This window comes from Rhipicephalus microplus, chromosome X (assembly GCF_043290135.1).
Source record: "Rhipicephalus microplus isolate Deutch F79 chromosome X, USDA_Rmic, whole genome shotgun sequence".
Classification (NCBI taxonomy): Eukaryota; Metazoa; Arthropoda; class Arachnida; order Ixodida; family Ixodidae; genus Rhipicephalus; species Rhipicephalus microplus.
The window spans coordinates 399,937,380-399,961,891 of record NC_134710.1 but is presented as its reverse complement, the minus strand read 5'-3'; the positions used below and the strand labels follow the sequence as shown (position 1 = coordinate 399,961,891).

General features: G+C 44.3%; 1 protein-coding gene across 1 annotated transcript in view; it reads right to left on the bottom strand.

Moving 5' to 3' along the window:
• tok (tolloid-like protein 1 tolkin) overlaps positions 1-24,512 on the bottom strand; it is a 746,482-nt gene that overhangs the window by 202,095 nt on the left and 519,875 nt on the right. The window contains exon 7 of the mRNA XM_075880185.1: positions 12,177-12,404. Coding sequence (XP_075736300.1) covers positions 12,177-12,404 — 228 coding nt within the window. The remainder of the gene's footprint in view (positions 1-12,176; positions 12,405-24,512) is intronic.

The window sequence follows — 24,512 nt, the reverse complement described above, 5'->3', positions numbered from 1 at the left end:
ATTAATGAAATAAACTGAAGATGAAGTCGGTTACTTTGGTCTACATGGTGATTAGCAAATGCAGAAACAAGATAATAGATTTAACACGACCTGTAAAACTTTCTAATAGAAACGGCTCCACATAGCTTGTAATTTGAAGTTGAAACACAGCGCTCTTTCAATTATGCTTTTTCTCGCAAATGATATCTTCTTGGGATAATAACTTCATATAAAAGAGCTGAGGTTGAAGTTGGTCGCTGCTTGTCTGGTGTAGGGTTGACATTTTTTTGCAATTTTGTTACTATGGCATCATAACATAAATATTACGGGCATGCGAATAAAACATTTGTAACTTCGAAGCGAAATCGAAAATGAAAACCAAGCGCCAATCAAATAGAACATTTTCGAATAAGAATAGTACAGCTACTGATTCAGCGTATCACCAGAGGTCATTCTACTTCACTATTGCTTGATACTATTGCCAGTTCCAAGTCCAAGAATTTTTCATCGCTTCAAGATTCGATCTTGCCCGGAACTTCTTTCATCTCACATGCAGTTGTTTAGTCTTGTCATGAAGTAGGGAAGTAATACTACCTGGTTTCTTAAGTCCCAAAGCCACGGTTTGAATATGAGGCGCAGCGTCGTGGAGAACTCCGGAAGTCTCGACCATGTGGTGTTGGTTAGCGTGCACTTAGATCACACAGTTCACAGGCACGTACCGATTAGCCTCCTCGGAAATGAGAGAGTCGTCCCCGAGATCGAACTCGCGACCTTAAAGCAGTCGAACACAGTAAGCACTCATACACCGCGACGGAAGGAAGAAGGAAAAGCTGCTAGGTTCGAGGAGCAGTGCCACACAGTTGCGCATATAATAATTTTTATAGGCTAAAAGAAGGCAAAAAAAAACCCCGCAGATTCCACGTACCTGAGAATCCACGATATGCGAAGCATGCAGAGGAAAGACAACCTTGTTGCATTTTTTCTATTGAGCGAAACGTAATAAAATGACGCTAAATATATGTACAAATGTTGCACGCACAGATATTTGATGAAGAGGTGCAGATGTTTATATAACCATTTGTTTGCCCTTGCACAACGATGTCAACTGGAACATGGACATTTGCAACACCAGAGGCTGATATGAAGCGCTGATGCTCGCGAAGATGCTGATTGATTGATATGTAGGGTTTAACGTCCCAAAACCATTATATGATTATGAGAGACGCCGTAGTGGAGGGCTCCGGAAATTTAGACCACCTGGGGTTCTTTAACGTGCACCCAAATCTGAGCACACGGGCCTACAACATTTCCGCCTCCATCGGAAATGCAGCCGCCGCAGCCGGAATTCGAACCCGCGCCCTGCGGGTCAGCAGCCGAGTACCTTAGCCACTAGACCACCGCGGCGGGGCTCGCGAAATTGCTGGCCTCGGACACTGCTAGGTACATCAATTTCGGCGCATGGCAACTAACCACATCTGACGTTCACCCGACGTGACGACTGTGTCAAAATAGTACATGTGTAATGTTTATAAAATTGGGTAGGCAGCACTGCAACCACAATTAACATTTCACGAAGATCAGCGTCTATTTGAAAAGTAGTTCCGAGACCTGCCTTGCTCTGTGGTAAAATTCTTCATTGGCACCCAGAATTCTTCAGTTCGATTCCAGGTGGGACTCGTCGGGTCGGTGCTACCGACGTCGGGTATTTATCAACACTTGTGCGTTAAAATTGACCATGTGTGTTCCCGTCGTTCCTGGGTAGATACCAAGTGTTGATCACCCGTTGCACATGCCCGCACACCAGCACACACCCGCCCTTGGGTATGTGCCCCCGTCTAGCGGGAAGTGTTTGACGACGTACGCGACGGGACTGTGACATAATTCATGTCTTGACAAGCGCGTCGTATTCGTCAAAACATCTTACCCTCTCATGCCCATTTTTGTTCACGCCAAATATATGGGGTGACCACGAGAGCACCTAAACGTAAGCGGCTAGATAGATAGATAGATAGATAGACAGACAGACAGACAGACAGACAGACAGACAGACAGACAGACAGACAGATAGATAGATAGATAGATAGATAGATAGATAGATAGATAGATAGATAGATAGATAGATAGATAGATATACAGACAGACAGACAGACAGACAGACAGACAGACAGACAGACAGACAGACAGATAGATAGATAGATAGATAGATAGATAGATAGATAGATAGATAGATAGATAGATAGATAGATAGATAGATAGACAGACAGGTAGATAGATAGACAGATAGATAGATAGATAGATAGATAGATAGATAGATAGATAGATAGATAGATAGATAGATATACAGACAGACAGACAGACAGACAGATAGATAGATAGATAGATAGATAGATAGATAGATAGATAGATATACAGACAGACAGACAGACAGATAGATAGATAGATAGATAGATAGATAGATAGATAGATAGATAGATAGATAGATAGATAGATAGATAGATAGGTAGATACGCTCAAAGTCGCCGAAGTTCACTAAGAAATGCTTCGCATTTAAAAACAAGACTTCCCTAAACACACAATAGAGCTGATGTAACTTTGTCATCACAGTTTATTCGTCTTAATCATTCTTCCTCAATTAAAAAGAGCAATGAGAACGGATCGATGTTTACTACAGGCGTTTCATCTTAGGCTAACCCATATTTGGCATAATTTTTTGGCATTTTTTCTTCATTTTGCGATGAGCGGCCACTAGGTTCAGCGGTGTTCTTCCGTGTATTTTAGGCACTCTGTGGCGACACGTTTAATGGCTTCATACACAGTGACATGCTCTCGCTATTAAACTCACTGGTGCACTGGTGCAGCCGCCAGCCTCATTGACTTCAACGCTTCGACGCGTGACCTCTGCTCGCTTGGATAAAGCTCCTATACCTTCACAAAAGTACAGCATTCTTTTGATCTGCACTGCTTCTACTTTCACCAGCTCGAAAGCAAAGTGCAAGCTTGTGGGGCGTTACAGAGGGCGCCACTGTCGGAAGCGAAAGAAAAAAAAAGCGTGCCGGAGAGGAGGCGGCGAGGGAGGAGATTATGGCGCTACATTTAGGAAGTATAGGCCCCTGTGGCTAGCATTTTTGGATATCAAGGGAGCGTACGATAGTGTGGTTCAAGAGGAATTGTGGGGAATACTGGCCACACTAGGCGTGGAACATGTAGTCACTAATCTTTTAAAGGATATCTATAAAGGTAGTAAAGTAGTTATAAAGTGGGAAAAACAGGTATCCAAGCCTGCAGAGGTAAAACGGGGGCTTAGGCTGGGGTGTCCCCTGTCACCCTTATTATTCATGATGTACCTACAAGGATTAGAGACCAAATTAGAGGGAAGTGGACTGGGCTTCAACCTCTCTTTAGTCAATCAAGGAAAACTCATTGATCAGGCACTACCAGCATTAATGTACGCAGATGATATAGTGCTAATGGCCAACAACAAGGAAGATTTGCAGAGATTGATGGACATCTGCGGTAATGAGGGAGATAGGTTAGATTTTAGAATCAGTAAGGAAAAATCAGCAGTCATGATTTTCAATGACAACGAACGTGGTGAGCTTAGAATACAGGAGGTCACGCTAGAGATAACAGATAAATAGAAATATCTGGGCGTATGGATAAGCAACAGGACCGAGTATCTGAGGGAACACGAAATATACGTGATGACTAAAGGTAACAGGAATGCAGCAGTCATGAAAAATAGGGCACTGTGGAATTACAATAGGTATGATGTTGTGAGAGGAATATGGAAAGGGGTCATGGTTCCTGGGCTGACGTTCGGCAATGCCGTCTTGTGCATGAGATCAGAAGTTCAAGCAAGATTAGAAAGTAAGCAACGTGGAATAGGTACTCTCGCTTTAGGAGCTCACGGGAATACACCAAATCAGGGAGTACAAGGTGATATGGGATGGACATCATTTGAGGGCAGGGAAGCTAGCAGCAAGATAAACTTTGAGAAGCGATTGAGAGAAATGGGGAGGAGCGTTGGGCTAGGAAGGTTTTCAGCTACTTGTACATGAAGAATGTCGATACAAAATGGAGGAAGCGAACCAGGAAGTTGACTGGTAAATACTTAGAAAACAGCAGGTGGCCAAACCAAAAAGAACGTTCGGTTAAGAAGAAAGCGAAGGAAACGGAGACTGACATGTGGAGAATGGGCATGATTAAGAAGTTCGCACTAGAGATCTATCGAACTTTTAAGCAGGAAATTGCCAAGGAAAGGATCTATGACGATACTCGGGGTAGTTCTCCACTGTTTGAGGCCAAGACGGGAGTTCTGCGAACCAAGACATATCGGACCAAACACGAAGGGGTAGACACAGTATGCAGTGCGTGTGGAGAGGAAGAAGAAACTGCCGAACACTTGATAATGTTCTGTAAAGGGCTTCACCCTATAGTTCAGGATGATGGCGTAGAGTTTTTCAAAGCACTGGGGTTTAGGGACAGCGAGGGCGAAATAGACTTCAAGCGGGTAGACTTAACTAGAAGGAGGTTATCTGATTGGTGGTGAAAGTCAAGGCACGAGTGAAAAGTAAACTCTTCACTGCGAAGTACGAATCCTCAGCTTCTATATTTAAAGGAAAAAAAGATAAATGTAATGGTTTGTTCACTAAGTATTGCGGCTAGGTGGCGTTGGCCGCCGCCAGATCTAAAGGGTACAGCCACATCAATCCATTCATAGGGGCTTTACGCTGGATGGATGGATATGGCTGTACCCTTTAGATCGGGTGGTGACTAGCACCATTAGGCCGTAATACGTAATGAACCAAAAACTAGATTTATTTTTTTCTTTAAATAGTGAGGTTGAGGATTTTTACTTTGCAGTGAAGGGTTTAATTTTCACTCGTGCCTTGATTTAGGTCACCACTCATATAACCTCCGTCTAGTAAATTCTACCCGCTTAATGTCTATTTTGCCCTCCCTGTCCCTAAACCCCAGTGCTTTGAAAAACTCTGCGCCATTATTCTGAACTATAGGGTGTCACAGAACGAGCGCTAAAAAAGAGCGCGCCGCCAAATCCTTGCGACAACGGGCGGCAGAAACGCCGCGAGGTAAAAAGAAAAAAAAAAGAAAGCAAACATCCAGGGCTCCCGGGCGCGCGCTCTCCCCGCAGAAGCACGGCTTCGCAGACGATCCTCCTCACCCCACTTCGGCGGCCCAGCAAGCCCGCGATTTTTCCAGAACGAAGGGGGCGGGGCCATACCGAGTTGTCTCACCGGCCGGAGAGGGCATTCCAACTGTCTCGCCCTCTTCCCAGCTTTCGCCGCGTATCGCGCCGACGAAATGACCAGAAATTTCTGGAAGGTGGCGCGGAAGGTATTTAATCGAGCGGCCGAGACGACAGAACAGGAGGTGACGGAAGTTAACGCCAGAGCGCGTAGGAATTCCGCCGTGGAGTCGGCGAAGGTTCTGCCCGTAGTGACAGAACAGGAGGAGACGGAAGTGAGCGCCACAGTGCGTAGAGATTCCGCCGTGTAGTCGGCGAAGTTTTGGTCTGTAGGGACGGCTCGAGCTACAGGCAAGAGCGTGGGTTTACCGCTATCGAGCGAAGACGCGGGCAACAGCTGCGTGTGTGAAGCCGACGGATTTCCGGCGAAGAAGTTTGAAGCTTGGAGAGTGGCCATTTGAGGACGCGAGGTTTCCTGGAAGAGAAACTTCGAGAGCTACGGAACGACAACAACGCTGGACTTTGAGTGAGTGATTCTCGGAAGAGTATCATTCAGACTTTTGTTCCAAGGACTTTGGACTGAATAGGTTTTCTATCTCTTTAGTCCTTAAGTGTCTTGGTTGTTCAATGCATGCGACTGCATTGTGGTGCGTATTGTTGTCTGTGTCCGTTGTTTTGAGTGTGGCTGATTGTACCGTGTAGTACGTTGTTTGATTGGTGACGTATTGTATGTAACTATTGTGGAGTGTGCATTTTTGTGTATTATTTTCGATCTGCCATTATTGAGAATATAATTTGTTTGTTTATCAACTCTCGGCTCTGACTTGTTCTTTGGGCCACAGCCGGCGTCCGCTGGCGCACCAAAAAGGACCACTTCTAAATTGTCCACGCTTTCGTGGTGCGGTTCGGGGGGCCGATACTTCGGCTCTTGGAATTAGCCCGGCGATCGCCTCCCTAATAAACGGGACAGGTGGGACATAGGGTGAAGCGCTTTACAGAACATTATCAAGTGTTCGGCACTTTCCTCTTTCTCTCCACACGCTCTGCATACCGTGTCTACACTTCGTATTTGGCCCGATATGTCTTGGTTCGTAATACTCCCGTCCTGACCTCAAACAGTAGAGAACTACCCCCGAGTATTATCATAGATCCTTTCCTTGGCGATTTCCTGCCTAAAAGTTCGGTAGATCTGTAGTGCGGACTTCTTAATCATGCCAATTCTCCACATATCGGTCTCAGCTTTCTTCACCTTCTTCATAACTGATAATTCTTTTTGGTTTGGCCCCCTCCTGTTTTATAAGTATTTACCAGTGATTTTCTTGGTTCGCTTCCTCAATTTTATATCTACATTCTTCATATACAAGTAGCTGAATACCTTCCTAGTAAAACGCTCCTCCCCCATTTCTCTCAATCGCTTCTGAAATTTTATCTTGCTGCTAGCTTCTCTGCCCTCAAATGATGTCCATCCCATATCACCTTGTACTCCCTGATTTGATGTATTCCCATGAGCTCCTAAGACAAGCCTACCTATTCCACGCTGCTTAATTTCTAATCTTACTTGAACTTCTGATCTCTTGCACAAGACCGCATTGCCGAACGTCAGGCCAGGAACCATGACCCCTTTTCATATTGCTCTCAGAACATCATACCTATTATAAGTCCACAGTGCCCTGTTCTCATCCCCGCTGCATTCCTATTACTTTAGTCGTCACCTATATTTCGTGTTCACTTAGGTACTCGGCCCCATTGCTTGTCCATACGCCCAGATAATTGTATTTCTCTGCTATCTCTGGCGTGACCTCCTGTATTCTAAGCTCACTACCTTCATTGTCATTAAAAATCATGACTTCTGGTTTTTCTTTACTGAATCTGAAATCTAACCTATCTACCTCATTACCGCAGATGTCCACCAATCTCTGCAAATCTTCCTTGTTGTCGGCCATTAGCACTATATCATCTGCGTACATCATTGCTGGTAGTGCTTGTTCAATGAGTTTTTCTTGTTTGACGAAAGAAAGGTTAAAGACAAGTCTACTTCTCTCTAATTTGGCCTCTGAACCTTGTAGGTACGTCATGAATAATAAGGGTGACATAGGACACCCCTGCCAAAGCCCCCGTTTTACCTCTGCAGGCTTGGATACCTGTTTTTCCCACTTTATAACTACCTTGTTACCTTTATAGATTTCTTTTAAAAGATTAGTGACTCCATTTTTCACGTCTAGTGTGTCCAGTATTCCCAACAATTCCTCTTGAACCACGCTATCGTACGCTCCCTTGATATCTAAAAATGCTCGCCACAGGGACCTGTGTTCCTTTTCTGCTATTTCGATGCACTGCGTCAGTGAGAACAGATTGTTTTCCAACTTCCTGTGTTTCCGAAACCCATTCTGCAGTTCCCCAGCACCCCCTCATCCTCTATCCATGTCTGCAGTCTTGCCTAATAATCTGCATTGCCAGCCTGTAGACCATTGATGTTACTGTTATAGGACGGTAGTTGTTTATGTTAGCTTTGTCTCCCTTTACTTTGTAGATCATGCTCATCCTGCTATGTTTCCATCCATCGGGGACTTCACCATCGATTATTATTTTGCTCACTGCCTCTCTCAAAGCCTGCTTAAACTTCGGGCCCTAATGTCTTTATCAACATAATATGAATGCCATCTGGGCTTGTTGATGTACTACTAGGAACCCTCTTCTCAGCCCTTTCCCACTCTCGTTGTGAAAATGGAGCCATTTCGCCACTTGATTCATCCTTGTCTATTGTGTTGCATAAGGCACATTTTTGCTGAAACTTTTCTGTCACCCTTGCTCCTATATATTAAATAGCTTCGTCCACTTCTAGCCTGGCACCTTGAGCAGTAGTTATAAACCTCTGCTCTGAGCTCGTCTCACTTCTTAAGGAGTTTAGATGGTTCTATTATTTCGCAGTTGCATTTCTATTTTTTATGTACTTCTGCCAGCTCCCTTTCTTCTAATCTTTTCATTGATCCGCAGGGATGCATCCCTTCTACAGCTTAGAAAGATTTTCCATTTTCTCGCAACATCATCCGTCGGTTCACCCCGCTGCTTAGCATGTCTGTGTTCCCTAGAGCCTTCCTGACGTTTTGCTATGGCTCTCCTAACTTCCTCATCGCACCAACTTTTGGGTTTGTGTCTCCTTTTCCGGGGTGACTTGTTACTTGCCTTATCAATCTCTAGCTCAAACAATGTAATTAGATTCGTGTATGTCCACACTGTTTTATTATCCTCAGTGATTACTTTCTCGATTTGTTTAGTATCTGTTTCTACTTGCCTTTCTGAATAAAAATTTTCCTGTAGTTGCTCATCTTGTCTCCTTCCCACTTTCACGGCTCTTCCAAAACAGCTTGATGCGTTTGTGATCACTACTTAGACTTCTGGAGCCACCTTCATCTATGTGCATTTCCCTGAGCTCATCATACATCCTATGTGACATCAGTGCGCAATCTATCGTCGACTGCAGCCTTCCGACCTTCCATGTTATTTGACCTTCACACTTCTCGGTACTGTTGCAAATGATCAAATCATGCCTTTGACACATATCCATGATCATGTGTCCTGTCGGGTCGGTATACCCATCTATATCTTCTATGTGCGCATTCATATCTCCTAGTATGATTATCTCGCACTCTCCTCCTAACTCCTCAATATTCTTTGATATACACTCTACCAATGCCTGGTTTTCCTCTCTGGCCTTTGCTCCCGTCCTCAAGTACACGAAACCAAGTAGCGTCATGTGCCCTGCCACTTTCCCTTTTAGCCATAAATGTTCCTTGCACTCCTACTTGAGCCTTTGCCAATCTGTACTTTTATGAATGAATGCTCCAATACCACCCCCCTTTCTGCTGCCTTCTGTTCTATTACAATATTCTCACGAATAGTCCGAGTTGTTAGGAGGTTGTTCTATGTCCCTAAGATGTGTTTCTACAAAACCATATACCATCGGCCTCTCCTCCCTTAGCTGTTCCTCTATCTGTTCCCACTTCAGCCTGTTCGTGCCACCCTGAATGTTAATATAGCCTATGTCTGAATTGGCTCGGCCCTCGAGGCTACTTCTATTTCTGCCCCGGATTCTACCTATCTTAGATACTGGTGCCACTTTGTAATAGTATCTGTTCATACCACCTGTAAAGAGTCTCTTTGGTTGTTTTCCTCATTACTAGCTATCCTGCACCCCTAAGGGCCTGCGTGCCCCTCCAAAAAGCTACTGCGCGTCGTGCAAGTCGCTAACCCACCTCATGACTTAGCCGCCCATCGACGTGAATTCTGTCTCGTTGAAAACCACCCCACCTATGCACCTCTCATTTTATTTCCACTACCTCAAATCCTTTCTTTCGACTCATCCGCCGTATTTCTTGGTTTGCATTGACAACTGCTCTTTGCAGGTTGCTGTCACGCACCGGTACCTCCGGTATCGTGCATATCACTACCTGTACCTGAGGACAAGTGGCGCGCATGTTAGCGACCCGTTTCACCAGTGTGGTTGCTAGTCCTGCTGTATCTCCATTTAGGATATCGTTTAAAGCACCTGAAATTATCACGAGGTTTCGTCTTTCAGCTGTAGTTTTGAGTTTTGCGCTCGCTTGCATCATGACTGCTTCCAGCTTGCGTCCTGGGAACGCCTCTACTACAACCCTCTTGTCACCTCTTACCCTCTTTTTGATTGCTTCTGTGTATCAATATAAATTCGAGTCCCCGGCGATTCTCACATGCTGTGACTTTTCAGCTGGAGTGTTCTGCACCTGGGAGTTACTTGCACTTGTGACGCTGGCTGCTTTGTCCCCTCCCAGCCCCACCACTACTTCGCTGAAGCAGGGCCTTGCGACAATTGAACCGGCTGAACCTGTTTTTTTCCAAACTTGCTTGCTCTTTCTTTTCCGCCGTTCTGGTTGCCGGTTCCCTACTGTTCTTTCCGTAGGCCACTACTTTGTTCACCTTTGCTAGTGCTTCCTCGGCGGACTTCAGCCTTTCTCACATTGCCCTCGTTTTCTCTTGCTCTGTCTCCAACGCAGTTTCCAGCTCGGTGATTCTCATCAGCAGTTCACTCTGAGCAAGCATCATTTTCTCCATTTCTTCCTTGACCTCACATTGCCTACTATTCGCGTCAGCCTCTTCTCCATCCGCTTCTACACTTGGGTCTATTTTCAAACCCACCCCGCATCCTGAACACTTTAAAATCTTTTTAACCATTTCTTTCGGACACCAATTGTCCCTAGGACTTGTCTTACTCGATAATTACAAAACTCTAACCCTGCCCTACTACAAAGGGAAAGTCTAAGCTATACTACAAAAATTTGCGCGTTCAATGTACGTGCACCTCCCCCACGGGATGGCAAGGAAAAAACCAACAAAAAACCTAATACACACACGCGCACAAACTATAAATACCTGGTGACTGACCGCCAAAAACGCCGTACAATGTAATAATGCTACAAAGATTTTAACTGCTGCCTTATTGATTGTAAAGACAAGCTCAAAACATGCAAAACCACTTATCTGCGCAGTCGATCGGGAGCGTTGAAAAAACACGTCCATCCACCGCGACAGTTCGAACCGCGAAACGATTGGACTGAGTTAAGTGCCGCCAAGCGTTGAAAATTATATGCTCGCTGCCGTTGACGATAGATGGAGCACGTGTTGGATTCACAAGTAGATTTCTGCTTACAGTCTGCCTCATTCTTCATGTAAATAAATCTACGTTTCTGTCTCTATGAACGCATTTCCTCACTGTTGAACATCAGCTATGTGGACGACGGCGGGGAGCAAGCTACGCTAAAGAGAATTGCCGAACATCCACGCCTTATAACTGTTGGTAGCTGTGGGATGCCATCAACTCTAAGCGCTGACAGCGCCTCCCATTATATACATGACCCTCATACGTACCCAGGCGTATTGTCTCGGTGTATTACAATATTTTTAGTTCAAATTATTAATTTTGAAAATGCCAGTCCTTTGTCTTCCTTTCATTTGTCACAATTACTGTAAAACTTAAAGTTATGAAAGTGCGAATAGCTTTCACGGCGCTTTTTACTAAATGTCATCATCAGTATCAACATTCTAAGTATCATCACCAACATGAAGATAATTTTTCTAATAGTTTTTACGGTGCTTCTTACCGAAAGTCATCATCAGTGTTGCCATTTCGAGTATCATCATCAACACGAAGACAATTTGCGAATAGCTTTCACGGTGCTCTTTACTGAAAGTCATCATCAGTATCATCATTTCAAAGATCATCATCGATATGAAGAGAATTTTACAAACAGTTTTCAGAGTGCTTTTTACCAAAAGTCATCATCAGTATCATCATTTCGAGTATCATCTTTAACGCGAAGACAACTTTGCGAATAACTTTCACGGTGCTTTTTATTGAAAGTCATCATTGGTGTCACCATTTAGAGTACAATTCACGAAAATAATTTTGTTTCTTTCATTTGTTAGCTTCCTCGAATGGTCCCGTGACCTGCGTTATTACTACTTCATCTTCTTCTATTACTACTACTACTATTACTACTGCTGCTACTACTACTACTACTACTGATACCACTACTTGTCGGCCGTGGTGGTGAAGTGGTTGCTGTGCTTGGCTACTGACCCTAAGATGGCAGGTCTGATCGCGGCCGCGGCAGTCGCATTTCGGTGGAGGCGAAATGCTACAGGTCTGTTGTGTGCGATGTCACTGCACGTTCAAAGAACCCCAGATGGTCAACAATTTCTTGAGCCCTTTACTATGGCATCTTGGATTAAATGGTGGTTTCGGAACGTAAAACTTAACAACTTACAACAACAACAACTACAACTACAACTACTACTACTACTACTACTACTACTACTACTACTACTACTACTACTACTACTACTACTACTACTATGACGACGACGACCACGACGGTACATGGTAAACTAGGAATTATTCGCGGTAATATAAATACCTTAATAATACGCCCATTTGAAAGGGATGTTGCTCACTCACCGAGCAGTGGTGACTTGTGCCAGTATCCGTCTCGCACCTCGACGAAGTCGGTCTCGCAGTTGTCCGATTCGTAGATGTCCAGCTGGGTGACATTGAGCACAATGCGCTCGCCGTGCGTCGCCGTGATGCGCCACTCGCAGTGATCGCCTCCGGACGGCGGTGTCACGCTGTTCACCAGCTCCGGGGACGCGATCAGGCCGCTCGGCTCCTGCATGGTGCGGCCGCACACTGCGTACGGCCAAGTATTCGTTAAGAAGCGCTCATTGGGCAATGACGTCTGCACAGGTGGCTTTTAGTGCAATGCTAAGCGCGTAGCGAAGTAAATTCACGAGAGTTAGTGCAGTTACCGAGGACATAGTTGATTGAGATATATGCTCGCGGTTCCAGTTTTTCACAGCATTTCTTCTCATGAAAGAGTATCGCGAAATACCGCATTTTTCACGTTTTTTTAACTGAGCTTTGCTAGAGATATATAATGGGCATTAGAAGATCATGTATACTAAGAAATACAAATATTGTGGTAGCAAATAATGTGGAGAGTTGTGACGAAATTGCCCCAAAGGAGGCAGAAATAACGTGTTTACTAAGATGAAGCCTTCATTTAGGCAATGTAGTGGTCCAAGTAAAAATATGGCAAACAAAATATACAATCTGTGGTTAGTTTATATAAAAGTTTCTATTGTTGATTTCATTTTAGGCGAAAAAAAGTGTTTTCAACTGAATAACGAGAATATCTTTCTTGGAGTTTCTTTTCACTGCATGGAACGTTGGCGCAAGATAACAGCGGCCACCTCTCCTGAGTGAATAATACAAAGTGCACAACTTCTACACAAAGTCTCGCTAGTTTTCATACTTCGAAACGGTCGTTGGCCAATCTCAGATATCGCAAGACAGCAAGGATATTACAAGACAGCCCACGGAAATCCCATACGTCTTTGAAGTCGTGTGTTCGACTTGCAGGAAAGGCTGTGGAAGGTGGTCGCAAAGTATGGTATCATTTCTCGTCTTGGGCGCTTGCAACCCTATAGCATGCGTAATGCTGATCTGTCCCATGATTCCAAAGTGACTTGTTTTTGGCCCAGTCGGTGCTTACTTGGTGCAGATGACTGAGGCGCAGTAAATACTTCCTGACACGGGGAAAGTAGGAAAGAATTGTCTTGGCGCTGTTTTTTTCTTCGCTTCTGCTCTCCCTCTTTCACGACATGTTTATTGCGCCTCCGTCATCTGCACCGCCCCATGATGTATCACTATCACGTAGGCCCTGTTATTCAGTTTTCTTGTTAGGTTGAGTGCTCAGAATAGCCACCTATAGGGTTTTATTCAAAGAAAGGGATGCTGTGTGACAACCGTCATGTTACCCTGCCAGAAAAGAAACGAAAAATTTTACTGGCGCCACGTGAGGGGCATAAAGCTGTCCTTCGGTGCAATATAGTCGTTAATCTCTCTGCCATCCTTCTCAATGCCATCTGAAGTAGGAGAATGTCAGTCTCAGATGTAAAACAACGCAAATCACCAACATAACGTAAGATTCTTAATCTAGATGACAGTACTCTTGCTAAATCAATGGTGCGGCAGTGAAAAACGAAGCATCGAAGTACTAATATTAGCTATAAAGAAAGCTATCGCAAAACGGTCGCGAAAGTTTCGAGTCATAGAACATAACAAAAACTTAAGCCTCACTGACAGATTTATACTTCGCTGCCGTCCTCTGTATCCCTTACTTTTCTTTCGCACTCATTGTGAGAATGATACAGACCAGTGGTAATGTAAAGCAACCTTTCCTGTAGGCTGTAAAGCAACCTGTAAACCACGCCATGTAAGGCAACCTTTCCAGCTCAATTTCTTTCTCTTTATGACTACGAAATATTGACTATCCCAGTTTGCTCTCTACTGTTCATCACCCTCTATCCTCTACCTCAGTGGTTGTCTCTTAACGCCTAACGTTTCTCGCTTCATCGTGGTTCTAATCTATAGTGAAGTTTCTTCACTGGCCTCCAATTTACTGCCTCCTACGTTGCGCAACCGGCTGCGTGCAGTCATATTTTCACTCAAATGGAAACAAACTGGAGTCAATCATTCACCATACATATAAAGCTCCACCGGCAACACCGTGCCATACAATACAGCGTAGATCCAGCGAAGGCACGAAATGTACGAGGCGACGTTTCCAGTCTCCGAATATTGAAAACTTGTACAGAGAAGAAAAACTGAAGTGCAAAAAGAAAATGTAACTATGGCACACGGACTTGGTCGAGATCACGTAAAAAAGCAAGCTAACGCAATAACTCCGTAGGGCGCACACAGCGGTAGTGTGTATATATTGCCGAGAACACTCGTATAGCTCCATGCACTGGCGGCGATGCTGATGCCGCGCGATGGAAACATTTTGCTGTTGCCGCTCCGATACCCGCGATGCGTACCAATGCTCAACTGCGCGCAGAATTCAGAGTCTCGCTCGAAGGTGCAAGCTGATGCATACCGTGCGTCCTGGTGCACACGCCGCGAGGCGAGTGGGTTCACCGAAGACTGCAAATTCACCACACCCGTAGGTTGTGCTCCCCGTCTCTCTTTCCTCGCGATACGTTACCGATCCAGGCTTGCTGTCGAGCTATGTGGGTCCCGGTAGAACGTATATAAGAAAAGAATCAGATTGTCGTTTAGCGGCAGCTCGATGAAACCAACAATAAAATTCTCCGCCTTCGCGAATGTCGAAAAATCCCGTGGGAAAAAAATATCAGTGGCGACGGTGTGAAGGTGGGCGACGATTTAGGATACGCGAGAAGATGAACGGAACTGCCACAGACGTCGTCGTTCAGTTGTTCACGAGCCAGTGACAACACTGAGCGATTTTTGTCGTTCCCCGGCTATTACGGCTTGGCAAAAAGCGATCGATATACGCCGGCTGCTGCTGCTCCACTGCATATATAGTGTAAAGCGAGTGAGAAAGAGCAAAGGGGTGAACACCTCACGCTAGATCAGATTAGAGTGAGCACTGGCGTGCCTATTTTATTGTAACAGCGGTGCGCATCGCATTAAGAGGCCCCCTCCCCCCCCCCCCTCACCACACACACACGATTTCTCGTCAGCACATGGCATAGGAGCGCAGCAACGATCGATTTATTCGCGAATCGCGTGAACCGTGCTGCTGGTCTGTTTGCCCATATTAGGCTTCTCTTCCAGCAGTTGTAGCCTATAGAATCTGCACCAATGAGAACAATATGAAAGCAAAAGAAAAACAGTTTCGTATACACTAAATATACCAAACAGTTCGCGCGACAGCTAATGACCGTAGAAGCAAACGTCGTCTTGCTGGAACAGCCATCGACAGACAACTCCGCGATTCCACGACGTGTGTCGCCAGCAATGCAGCTCAAACCCTCCCCACCTCCCCGAGCTGTAAGTCGAAAAACAGTTAGACCGGCAAGCTATGCCCTGTAGAAAACGAACGCCGAATGTTGCACGCAGAAAAGTCAAATATTTATATGCGCATAATTGCACCTAATTTTGTTAGGAAAATGAAAACATGGTGACAGTGAGAAAGCGACTGCACAGCAGACCGTATACATTGCACACTTCCTTGAATGGCGTTCGTAGCGAGTACGTCGGATGTCGGAGGCTTGAAAACATAAGTGTCGCTTCAGGTTCACCAGAGTTTAAAGCGCTTTGTAACTGCTTTTACTCCCGTATGCCTCAAACAGGTATGTAATTATGCTTGTGTGAGAAATGAATAAATATATAAATAAATAAACATTTCTTGTGCTTGTGATTCATCTGCTTATAAGGTTTTCTCTTTGAAAATGGCGCTAAAAAGTGATTTGTGGAATTACCTTGCTTAATGCTATGCATATCTCTCGCAAAGTAAATGTAGCAGTGGTCGGGCACGAGCGCATACTCGGCTACAAATGGAGGAAAATGAAGTCGCAATGGCACTGCCAGCCGAGCAATCGCATATTTGGAAGTCACAGTAACCAAATGGAGATGCATACTACCGTCATTAAATGTGTACTTACACAGGCCTCAACTCATTCCATAACCCCAATGTATCTTTTTTGATGAAGCAAGAACGATCGCACATTTCTTCATGGAGTGTGGAAGATATCAGAACCTATGGCAAAGATTTCTAAAACCACCTTTTCAAATAGGCGCCTTGAGCTTTCTACATCGGCATTGCTCTCCCTGGGGTCGTTGGCACTAGGGCACTGTGACAAAGCCTTTTACATAGCTATAATTATATATTTAAAGGAAGCAAAGAAAATTCCATGTTGAACTTGTCTGGACATCTAAAAGAATATGTTTCATTTATCCTATCACCTTATTTCTACGATTCAATTAGTTCGTAACTTTATGTAGCATTGCATTGAAAGACGCCAAAATTATCACAAATATTTGTTATTTGTTTAAATTACCTTTTTCGCTTACTTTTGCTTATTTTTTCTTTTTTTCGTGCTTTTTTATTATTTCTTATATTGTTTTATTTTGTTTAAGAATTTCTACTGCGGCACGCCCCATGGCCAATCCCCCGTGGTAGGTAGTGGCATTCTTCTGGGAATCATCATAATCATCATCAGGCGTTGTGTCTCCATTTTTGTCGAATCGTGTGTACAGAGATCATCAGCCGTGGTTGTGCTAGGAATCATTACAAATGCTCTTGCAAAGTCTCTGATAAACCTAAAACTATTCTATTTCCTGGTTATTTCTTTTTTCCCCTGTGTTTTGATGTCAGATCTCATATGCACACGAACGCATGGATGCAATGCACAGTGGGGCCGTGCGGAGACCATGAGACGTATTATGAGCCCGAATGTCCTGGCGAATAAAGTTTTGCCTCCTCCTCGAGTTTTGCCTACGGTATGGCATCTTCGTGTACATCGGTAGTGCCATTTAGTATACTAGATAAGGTTCGGCATGTCGTAAATTTTCAGAGAGGTAAAAAATGTTGTGGCTCGGGTGAGTTGGTAATCCATGAACTTAGCTTGTATTAGTGCTGACACAAGCTAAGTACTGCAGACAGTCGTGACGGACATCATCAAAAAGGGAGTACTTGATCAAACCAACAGCCGCAGGGTGTGTGTGTGTGTGTGTGTGTGTGTGTGTGTGTGTGTGTGTGTGTGTGTGTGTGTGTGTGCATGCGCACGTGCGTGTCAATACCTATTGAGACGAATATGAGACTTAACAATCTCACTTTCTGCATTTGAATAGATTCTCTTGACATTGGCGCGCAGCTGGGCTTAGGACTGAAGTTCTCTGTTTTAAAGATCATCGCACAGCCTGCAGCTGTATTCTTTCTGAACCAACTGTACGATTAAGTTACTTGTACCGACTCCACGGTACGGTTACGTCTTACTGCAGCTGTGAAATAGTCTACGTTTTATGCCCGGCTTGTACGATACGGCAGCTTGCTGCTGAAACTGTGTGGTCTAGCTTGCGTTGAACTCCCCCTGAATCGGCCCTCTTTTTTTTTTTGGTCGACTAACGGCATTTTTCTTAGGTAGCGGAAACAATGTCAGATGGGTGATATGTTTGGATCGTGTATCTTGTCGTATCAGTGCCCTGAACGGCGCGCATAAAAGGCGAGGCGGCGTAGTGTTACGTAAGGTCGCAATTGGCGTTCAAATACACGAATCTTCTGCGTCATGATTATATTGTTTGCATGAGCAGTTACAAAGTGGAGGTCCGTTTTTTTAACGTCTGAGGACCCTACGACCAGATTTTACGATAACGGCCTCTTAAAAGAATTTCAAGGTGTATTGCAAGAAGCATGCCAAGGCATATGAAAGACGATGGTTGTTTATGGTGCGGTATATTGAAGGCCATGAATTATTGAACTTCTGGCACCAAATGTGCGACAATAAAAGCAACAAAGAAAATAAAGGACAGCGTTCTTTTCCCCGAAAGCGTGCAGCGATGAACAAAGAATTACGTCGAGAAACCTAAGAAAGCTAAGGACTCCATCAACCGCTAATAATTGGAAATAGCTTAAATTAAGCTCAGAGACTTTGAAATTGATACATGAGTGTATATTGAGACGACAGCAGTGAACTTGAGTGCATGCACGATGGTGGTTTTGTAAAACTTGTTTGTCTGGCGGCTACTCGCTTAGCGCCATCATTGTCAGGAGCATGCAATACTCGACTTATTGAATGTTTTATTTTCCAACAGAGATAAATAATGTGTCCCTTGTTCCATGGGAACTGTACACTCTCACCCATTTTGCCTGTACCTCTATATTTTTTTAATTCTGCTTGAGGAACTGAGTCCTAGGTTTTTAGACGTCGTCCTCAGCAAATCATATAAATAAATAAATAAATAAATATATATATATATATATATATATTATATATATATATATATTATATATATATTATATTATATTATATATATATTATATATTATATATTATATTATATATATATTATATATTATATATTATATTATATATTATATATATATATATATATATATATATATATATGGGAAACAAGTGTATACTTAAGGGCTCGTTTTTTTCATGTTTTACACAATATAGTGAGATCTAACAGACAATATTGCCAAGGAAGATATAGGGGAAGTTATTAGGCCCATTGTAATGTAAATGAGAAGAAAGAAAAGTGGGTGAAAAGATAACTTGCCGTGGGCAGGATCCGAACCTGCGACCTTCGAATAACGCATTCGATGCTCTACCACTGAGCTACCACGACAGCTATCCCCCCAGCCACTTTATTGGGTATCTATGTCAATTGAAACGTGGGAGTGTCAGTCAGCGCCACTAGTAGCCATGGCGAGTGTGGTACACTCTTTATGAGCCTGTTTGGCGTCACGTAGCTCGTGAACTTATTACTAACTGGCAGCTGACCAATATTCCCCCGTATACAACCTAGAGGCACCAAGTCTGCCAGTACGAGACCCTCGTTAATAAATAAGGGAAACAAGTGGAAACTTAAGGGCTCGTTTTTTTGTGTTTTACACAATATAATGAGATCTAACAGACAATAATGCCCAGGAAGTTATAGGAGAAGTCATTAAGCCAATTGCAATGTAAATGAGAAGAAAGAAAAGTGGGTGAAAAGAAACTTGCCGTGGGCAGCATCCGAAGCTGCGACCTTCGAATAACGCGTTCGATGCTCTACCATTGAGCTACCACGACAGCTATACCCCCAGCCACTTTATTAGGTATCTATGTCAATTTAAACGTGGGAGTGTCAGTCAGCGCCACTAGTAGCCATGGCGAAAGTGGCACACTCTTTATGAGCCTGTTTGGTGTCACGTAGCACGTGAACTTATTAGTAACTGGCAGCTGACCAATAGTCCCCCGTATACAACCTAGAGGCACCAAGTCTGCCAGTACCAGACCCTCGTTAATGAATAAGGGAAACAAGTGTATACATAAGGGCTCGTTTTTTTGTGTTTTACACAATATAATGAGATCTAACAGACAATAATGCCAAGGAAGGTATAGGGGAAGTTATTAGGCCAATTGTAATGTAAATGAGAAGAAAGAAAAGTGGGTGAACAGATAACTTGCCATATATATATATATATATATATATATATATATATATATATATATATATATATATATATATATATATATATATATATATATATATATATATATATATATATATATATATATATATATATAATAAGTAGCCCCTTCTTCAGTCATTGAAAAAATAATAAACAAACAAGGGGCAACTTTTTCGCAGGAACAAAAACAGACAGAAATTTGTTTTTTTTTTTCAATTTTTGACAATATCGTTAGTTGTAGTAAAAACATCAGTCAAATACAAAGGTGCGTTGAAAGAAATCATGTCAGTCATTTTGTATAGCTAAAAATATGCGCAACCATGAACTACAGCAGATATTTCTAGCTAACACTGTCTTTAGAGTATACTCTACTCTGCTGTATGCACGGCTGCCAGTGCATAATTAACGCAACTTTTTTCATTTCCCCAACATATTTCTCACATCAACACCCAGCTATTCGAACTAATAAACAAACGCACTGTTAGTGAACTACAAACGATTTACTGGTGAAAGCGTTTATCACATGACTAACATTATTTCAGGGGAAATATAAATGAGCCCAAAAACTCGACGAGCCACTGGAAAACTTTCAAAGCGACTCAGCGAAACCAAAAGCCCATATCCGCATATTACAAGCGTGACTGCCAACTCTGGTACCTATATAAAGCCTGCACACTCACCGCAAGTCCCAGCTACGACGTGTTTAGACCATGCGTGTTAATATTAGTTCGCTAGCAAAACACATATTTTAGTGAGCACATCAAATTCAGTGTTGAATAAGTCGAATTCGTTTACATACCAAGCCAGTAATCCAAGAATGATGAAGGAAGATTACGGCAAAAGTTTCGCAATTTCTCAATCCCCAGTGTTTTTTTTTTATTCGAAGTCTCCATGAAACTATTTGATGACCCTGTATGACTTTATTATGGCTACACGTTTTTTTCTCTGTAAATAACCTCTGGGAAGTCAACATAACCAACGAGCAATAAACAAAATCTTCACTTTTCAATAAATAGCGTATGCACTAATGTCACCTTACTGAGGGGAACAGCGCGAAAAACGGGATGGAGAAAGATTGAACACATGACACAAGCGCGTCATTTTGGCCGAAGTTTTGTTGTAAAGCCACCAAAGCGAAAAGCTGCTTTATCTCAATCTATTTATTTATCTCCAGGAGTACAGTGTGAACTCCGAATCGCACAGGTGGCGCATACGTTCCGGCATCACGCCAGTGCATTTTTATACCTTCCGAGCTAATCCTTCACCGTCCTCGCACACAAAGCTTCGCGATGTGCTATAAATCCTCATTTAAAGGCTCACATACGATCTAAATATGTAGGACGCAGCGTTGAGCGGCTCCTTCCCAGGATAAGCTACATATTTTGTCACTCTTGCAAGCGAGCACGAAATCAAAGGGGGAAAAAGCTATCGAGAGTGAGCACATGCCATGGAGCGCATCCAACACCTGACATACTGAAAATCTTGTGTGGTGGCTAGTCGGAACATACTGCAAGTAAAGGCTGCACTGACGAAAACTGGACTGACACTGGGAAGGCGCATCTAACAACTGAAGTTTATTGAAACAAAGAACGAAAAAGGGTAATGGAGTAACGTACAAGGGAGTGGGAGCTGCAAACCACGCATGATTCTACCGGGGTGCTATCTATCCCGCAATACACGTGCTTTTATTAGATGTTTCATTTTGTTTGCTTATCTTATTTGTCTCTGTAAACATGCTACTTGTATATCTGTAAGTGCTATCGTAGGTGTGATAACGCATGCGCCAAACTTCCCAAACATCATAAAGTAAGCTTCAATGATTGTTCTCCCGATTTTGTCTTTGCTGTGAGCCAAAGTAGTAGTTTCCTCCAAGTTAGGTTGAGATTTGCCATCAAATTAGCGTTGAGCGACATTTCTTTCTATTGATAGCCTACTACATAAATTACTGTGTTCCTAGAGCCTTTTATAAAGGCACCTTCCTTTCTGTCTGATGTAAAATGCCTTACCGCTTAAGGGAATCAAGTACACCACTCCTTTCCTGCCCCTGCGCTGAACAAAATTTTAGACATGTCTTACACTACATGCTTCTTCTCTGACGTCACCTTTACAACACTCAGTGTTAACTTTTCAACAAAAGCCTACCAGCTTATTAGGCGCTCAGAAAACCACTTGCACACCAGGCCGCGAAGCCACTTATTTTTTTAATCTATGCGCTGCTGTGTGCGTGTATACGGCAACACCATCAACGGGTTCTTACTTCGTTCCTTCACCTTCAGTTTATCGTCCTCAGTTTTGCAGCGCAGTCTTTACCTGCTGGCATACAGACATATTTCATGTTCGTAAACAGCGACTGGTGCCGTCGACATAATGAGACCCTTGTAAGGACGTCGCGGCGCATCGTGACCGGCGCGCTGTACTCGGAGGCAGCTTTGCAGCTGCTGTGTCAGTTGTCACGTGATCATAAATCATAGAGCTCCGAACTGGGCGGAGCCTACGCACCGCGACGTTGCTAGAAGCGCCTGAATAAGCTGACGGCGCCTACCACTGTTTACAAGCATGGAGTACGCCTGTAGGATAAAGCACACGTGCGAAATAGCGGAAAGAACCGGAAGATGCAGAGGCCTCCATAATTTTGCCTAACGCCACTCAATGATGAAATGTGATATACCGTGTGTAAAAATAATACAAAAATATCCGACTACTACTACAGCCCAATAGAACGCGCATGTAACACTTTCCTACGTTAAGCAACACATAATGACAAGCTAGCTGACAAACAAAACTGAATGTGTCTACGCGCACGTGAAGATAACGTGAGTGAGCACACACTTAATCACATGAACTTGTGCAGTGTACTCGCAGACAAGACGAGGTGAATTCAGAATCGCCGCCAGCCAGCTAACCCCTCTAGCTATGTAAATTGTTACGTACGTGTTAGTGCCAGTGTCCACTAGAGGACGCTTCAATATATAGAAGAGGGTGAAGTGTCTTGAGCTCAAAACCAATTGTGTCGCACTTGCCAACGGCGTCTGCAACTGCAACTTCAACTCTACACGTATCATTTTGGTGGAAGTGCTGGGTGCGTCTCTGCGGAAGTCGGAGCTGAATCTTCGCAGCGGACGTCACATCAGTTGCGCTCTATGGCTAACTACAGTGTACCGGTCGTTCGGGCACCAGTGCAATACATCATGCTTCAGCTACGTGATCCGGGTATCTTCACCGGCACTGGCAAGGTCGACGTCGATGAGTGGCTGTCGCTGTACCAGCGCCTCGCCAACAGTAACAGGTGTGACCAAACACTTATGATGGCGAACGTGATAATCTTACCTGGGGGACACCGCAAAGGCGTGGTTTGAGACACACGAAGCCGAACTCACAAGTTGGGACATCTATAAAGAGAGGCTTTGAGATCTTTTCGGTAAACCAATCGAATGCCAAGCAGAAGCCCACAAGGAGCTCGCGTCTCGTGCCCAGACGTCCACCGATTTATACATTTCTTACATTCAGGATATTCTGGCACTTTCCCGAAAACTCAATGACAACATGTTGGAAGCAGATAAGGTTGGACAGATTATGAAGGGCACGAATGACGATGCATTCAACTTCTTGTTATGTAAGAGCTGCACAACAGTTGACTCCCTCACCAAATAGCGCTGCATCTTTGAGCAAGGAAAAGGCCAGCGCATCGTGCAATGCTTCGACCCGCTTCCTAATACGGCTCCGAACTCGTCCAGTAACGAACCAGCACTGCTGAATCAACTAGCACCAACAAGTTTCACGCAAGCCATACGTCGCAAACTTGAGGCTATGGCTCCGAGCTTTCGTGGTCCCCACACGCATGACAACTTGACAATCTCTCTCAATCAAGCTGTTGTTCGCCAAGAAATATCAAATATGGACATACCATCTGCCCGTAGCCCACGCCCCCCTTCGACCACCCCGATCATTGCCTCTGCTACGCCCAGACAGTATTCATCGAACCGTTACTGAAACTCATCTGAGTGGTGAACGCCGGATTACAGACCGATCTGCTTCGTGTGCTCCCGGATCGGCAATATCTGCCGCCCCTGCTGTAGCCGCTGGAATTCATCGCCTCGATCATATACTGACCGTCGTTACGAACGTCCAGCTCGCTTCCTGTCGCCTTCCACCGAATCGTCTTATGCAGACCCTGCCTTCCTCCTCGGTTCCTCACTAGCCGTTCGCCCTCTCCCCAGCGCCGTCAGTTCCGTTCGCCTACATCTCGGCGACCCCCGTCTCCATCCTACCGAGGACGTTCTTCGGAAAACTGAACAATGAAGCCCCGGGAGGTGAGGCTGCGTTGACGACTCTGACTGCAAAACCTCTGTTGACCCTTGCCCATAAACGAAACCTAATCGAAGTTCTTGTTGATAATGTGCCCGTTAAAGCCCTCTTCGACACTGGATCTCAGGTGTCGGTCATGCGCACTGACCTTCAGAGCCGTCTTCGAAAAGTGCTAACGCCAGCTGAATCGCCTGTCCTACTAGTAGCCAACGGCAGCACAACGGCCACCATGGCAATGTGTACCGCCAGTATCGCCGACCGCTCAACGTTAGTTCTGTTCACTGTGCCCTCACGAGGTGATCCTCGGAATGAACTGTTCATTCTACGCTTATCGATTGTTCAACCGGGATTCTGAGGCTTGAGCTACACCAGTGCTGTGCCGACGCCTGCGCAGATTTCCAGCCCCAACTTCGCTCCACTGACTTTGTTCGGCTGCAACATGGCACTGTGACTAATGTTCGTGTGTCACCGTACCCACCACTTCCGGATGGTACTTACGTCGTG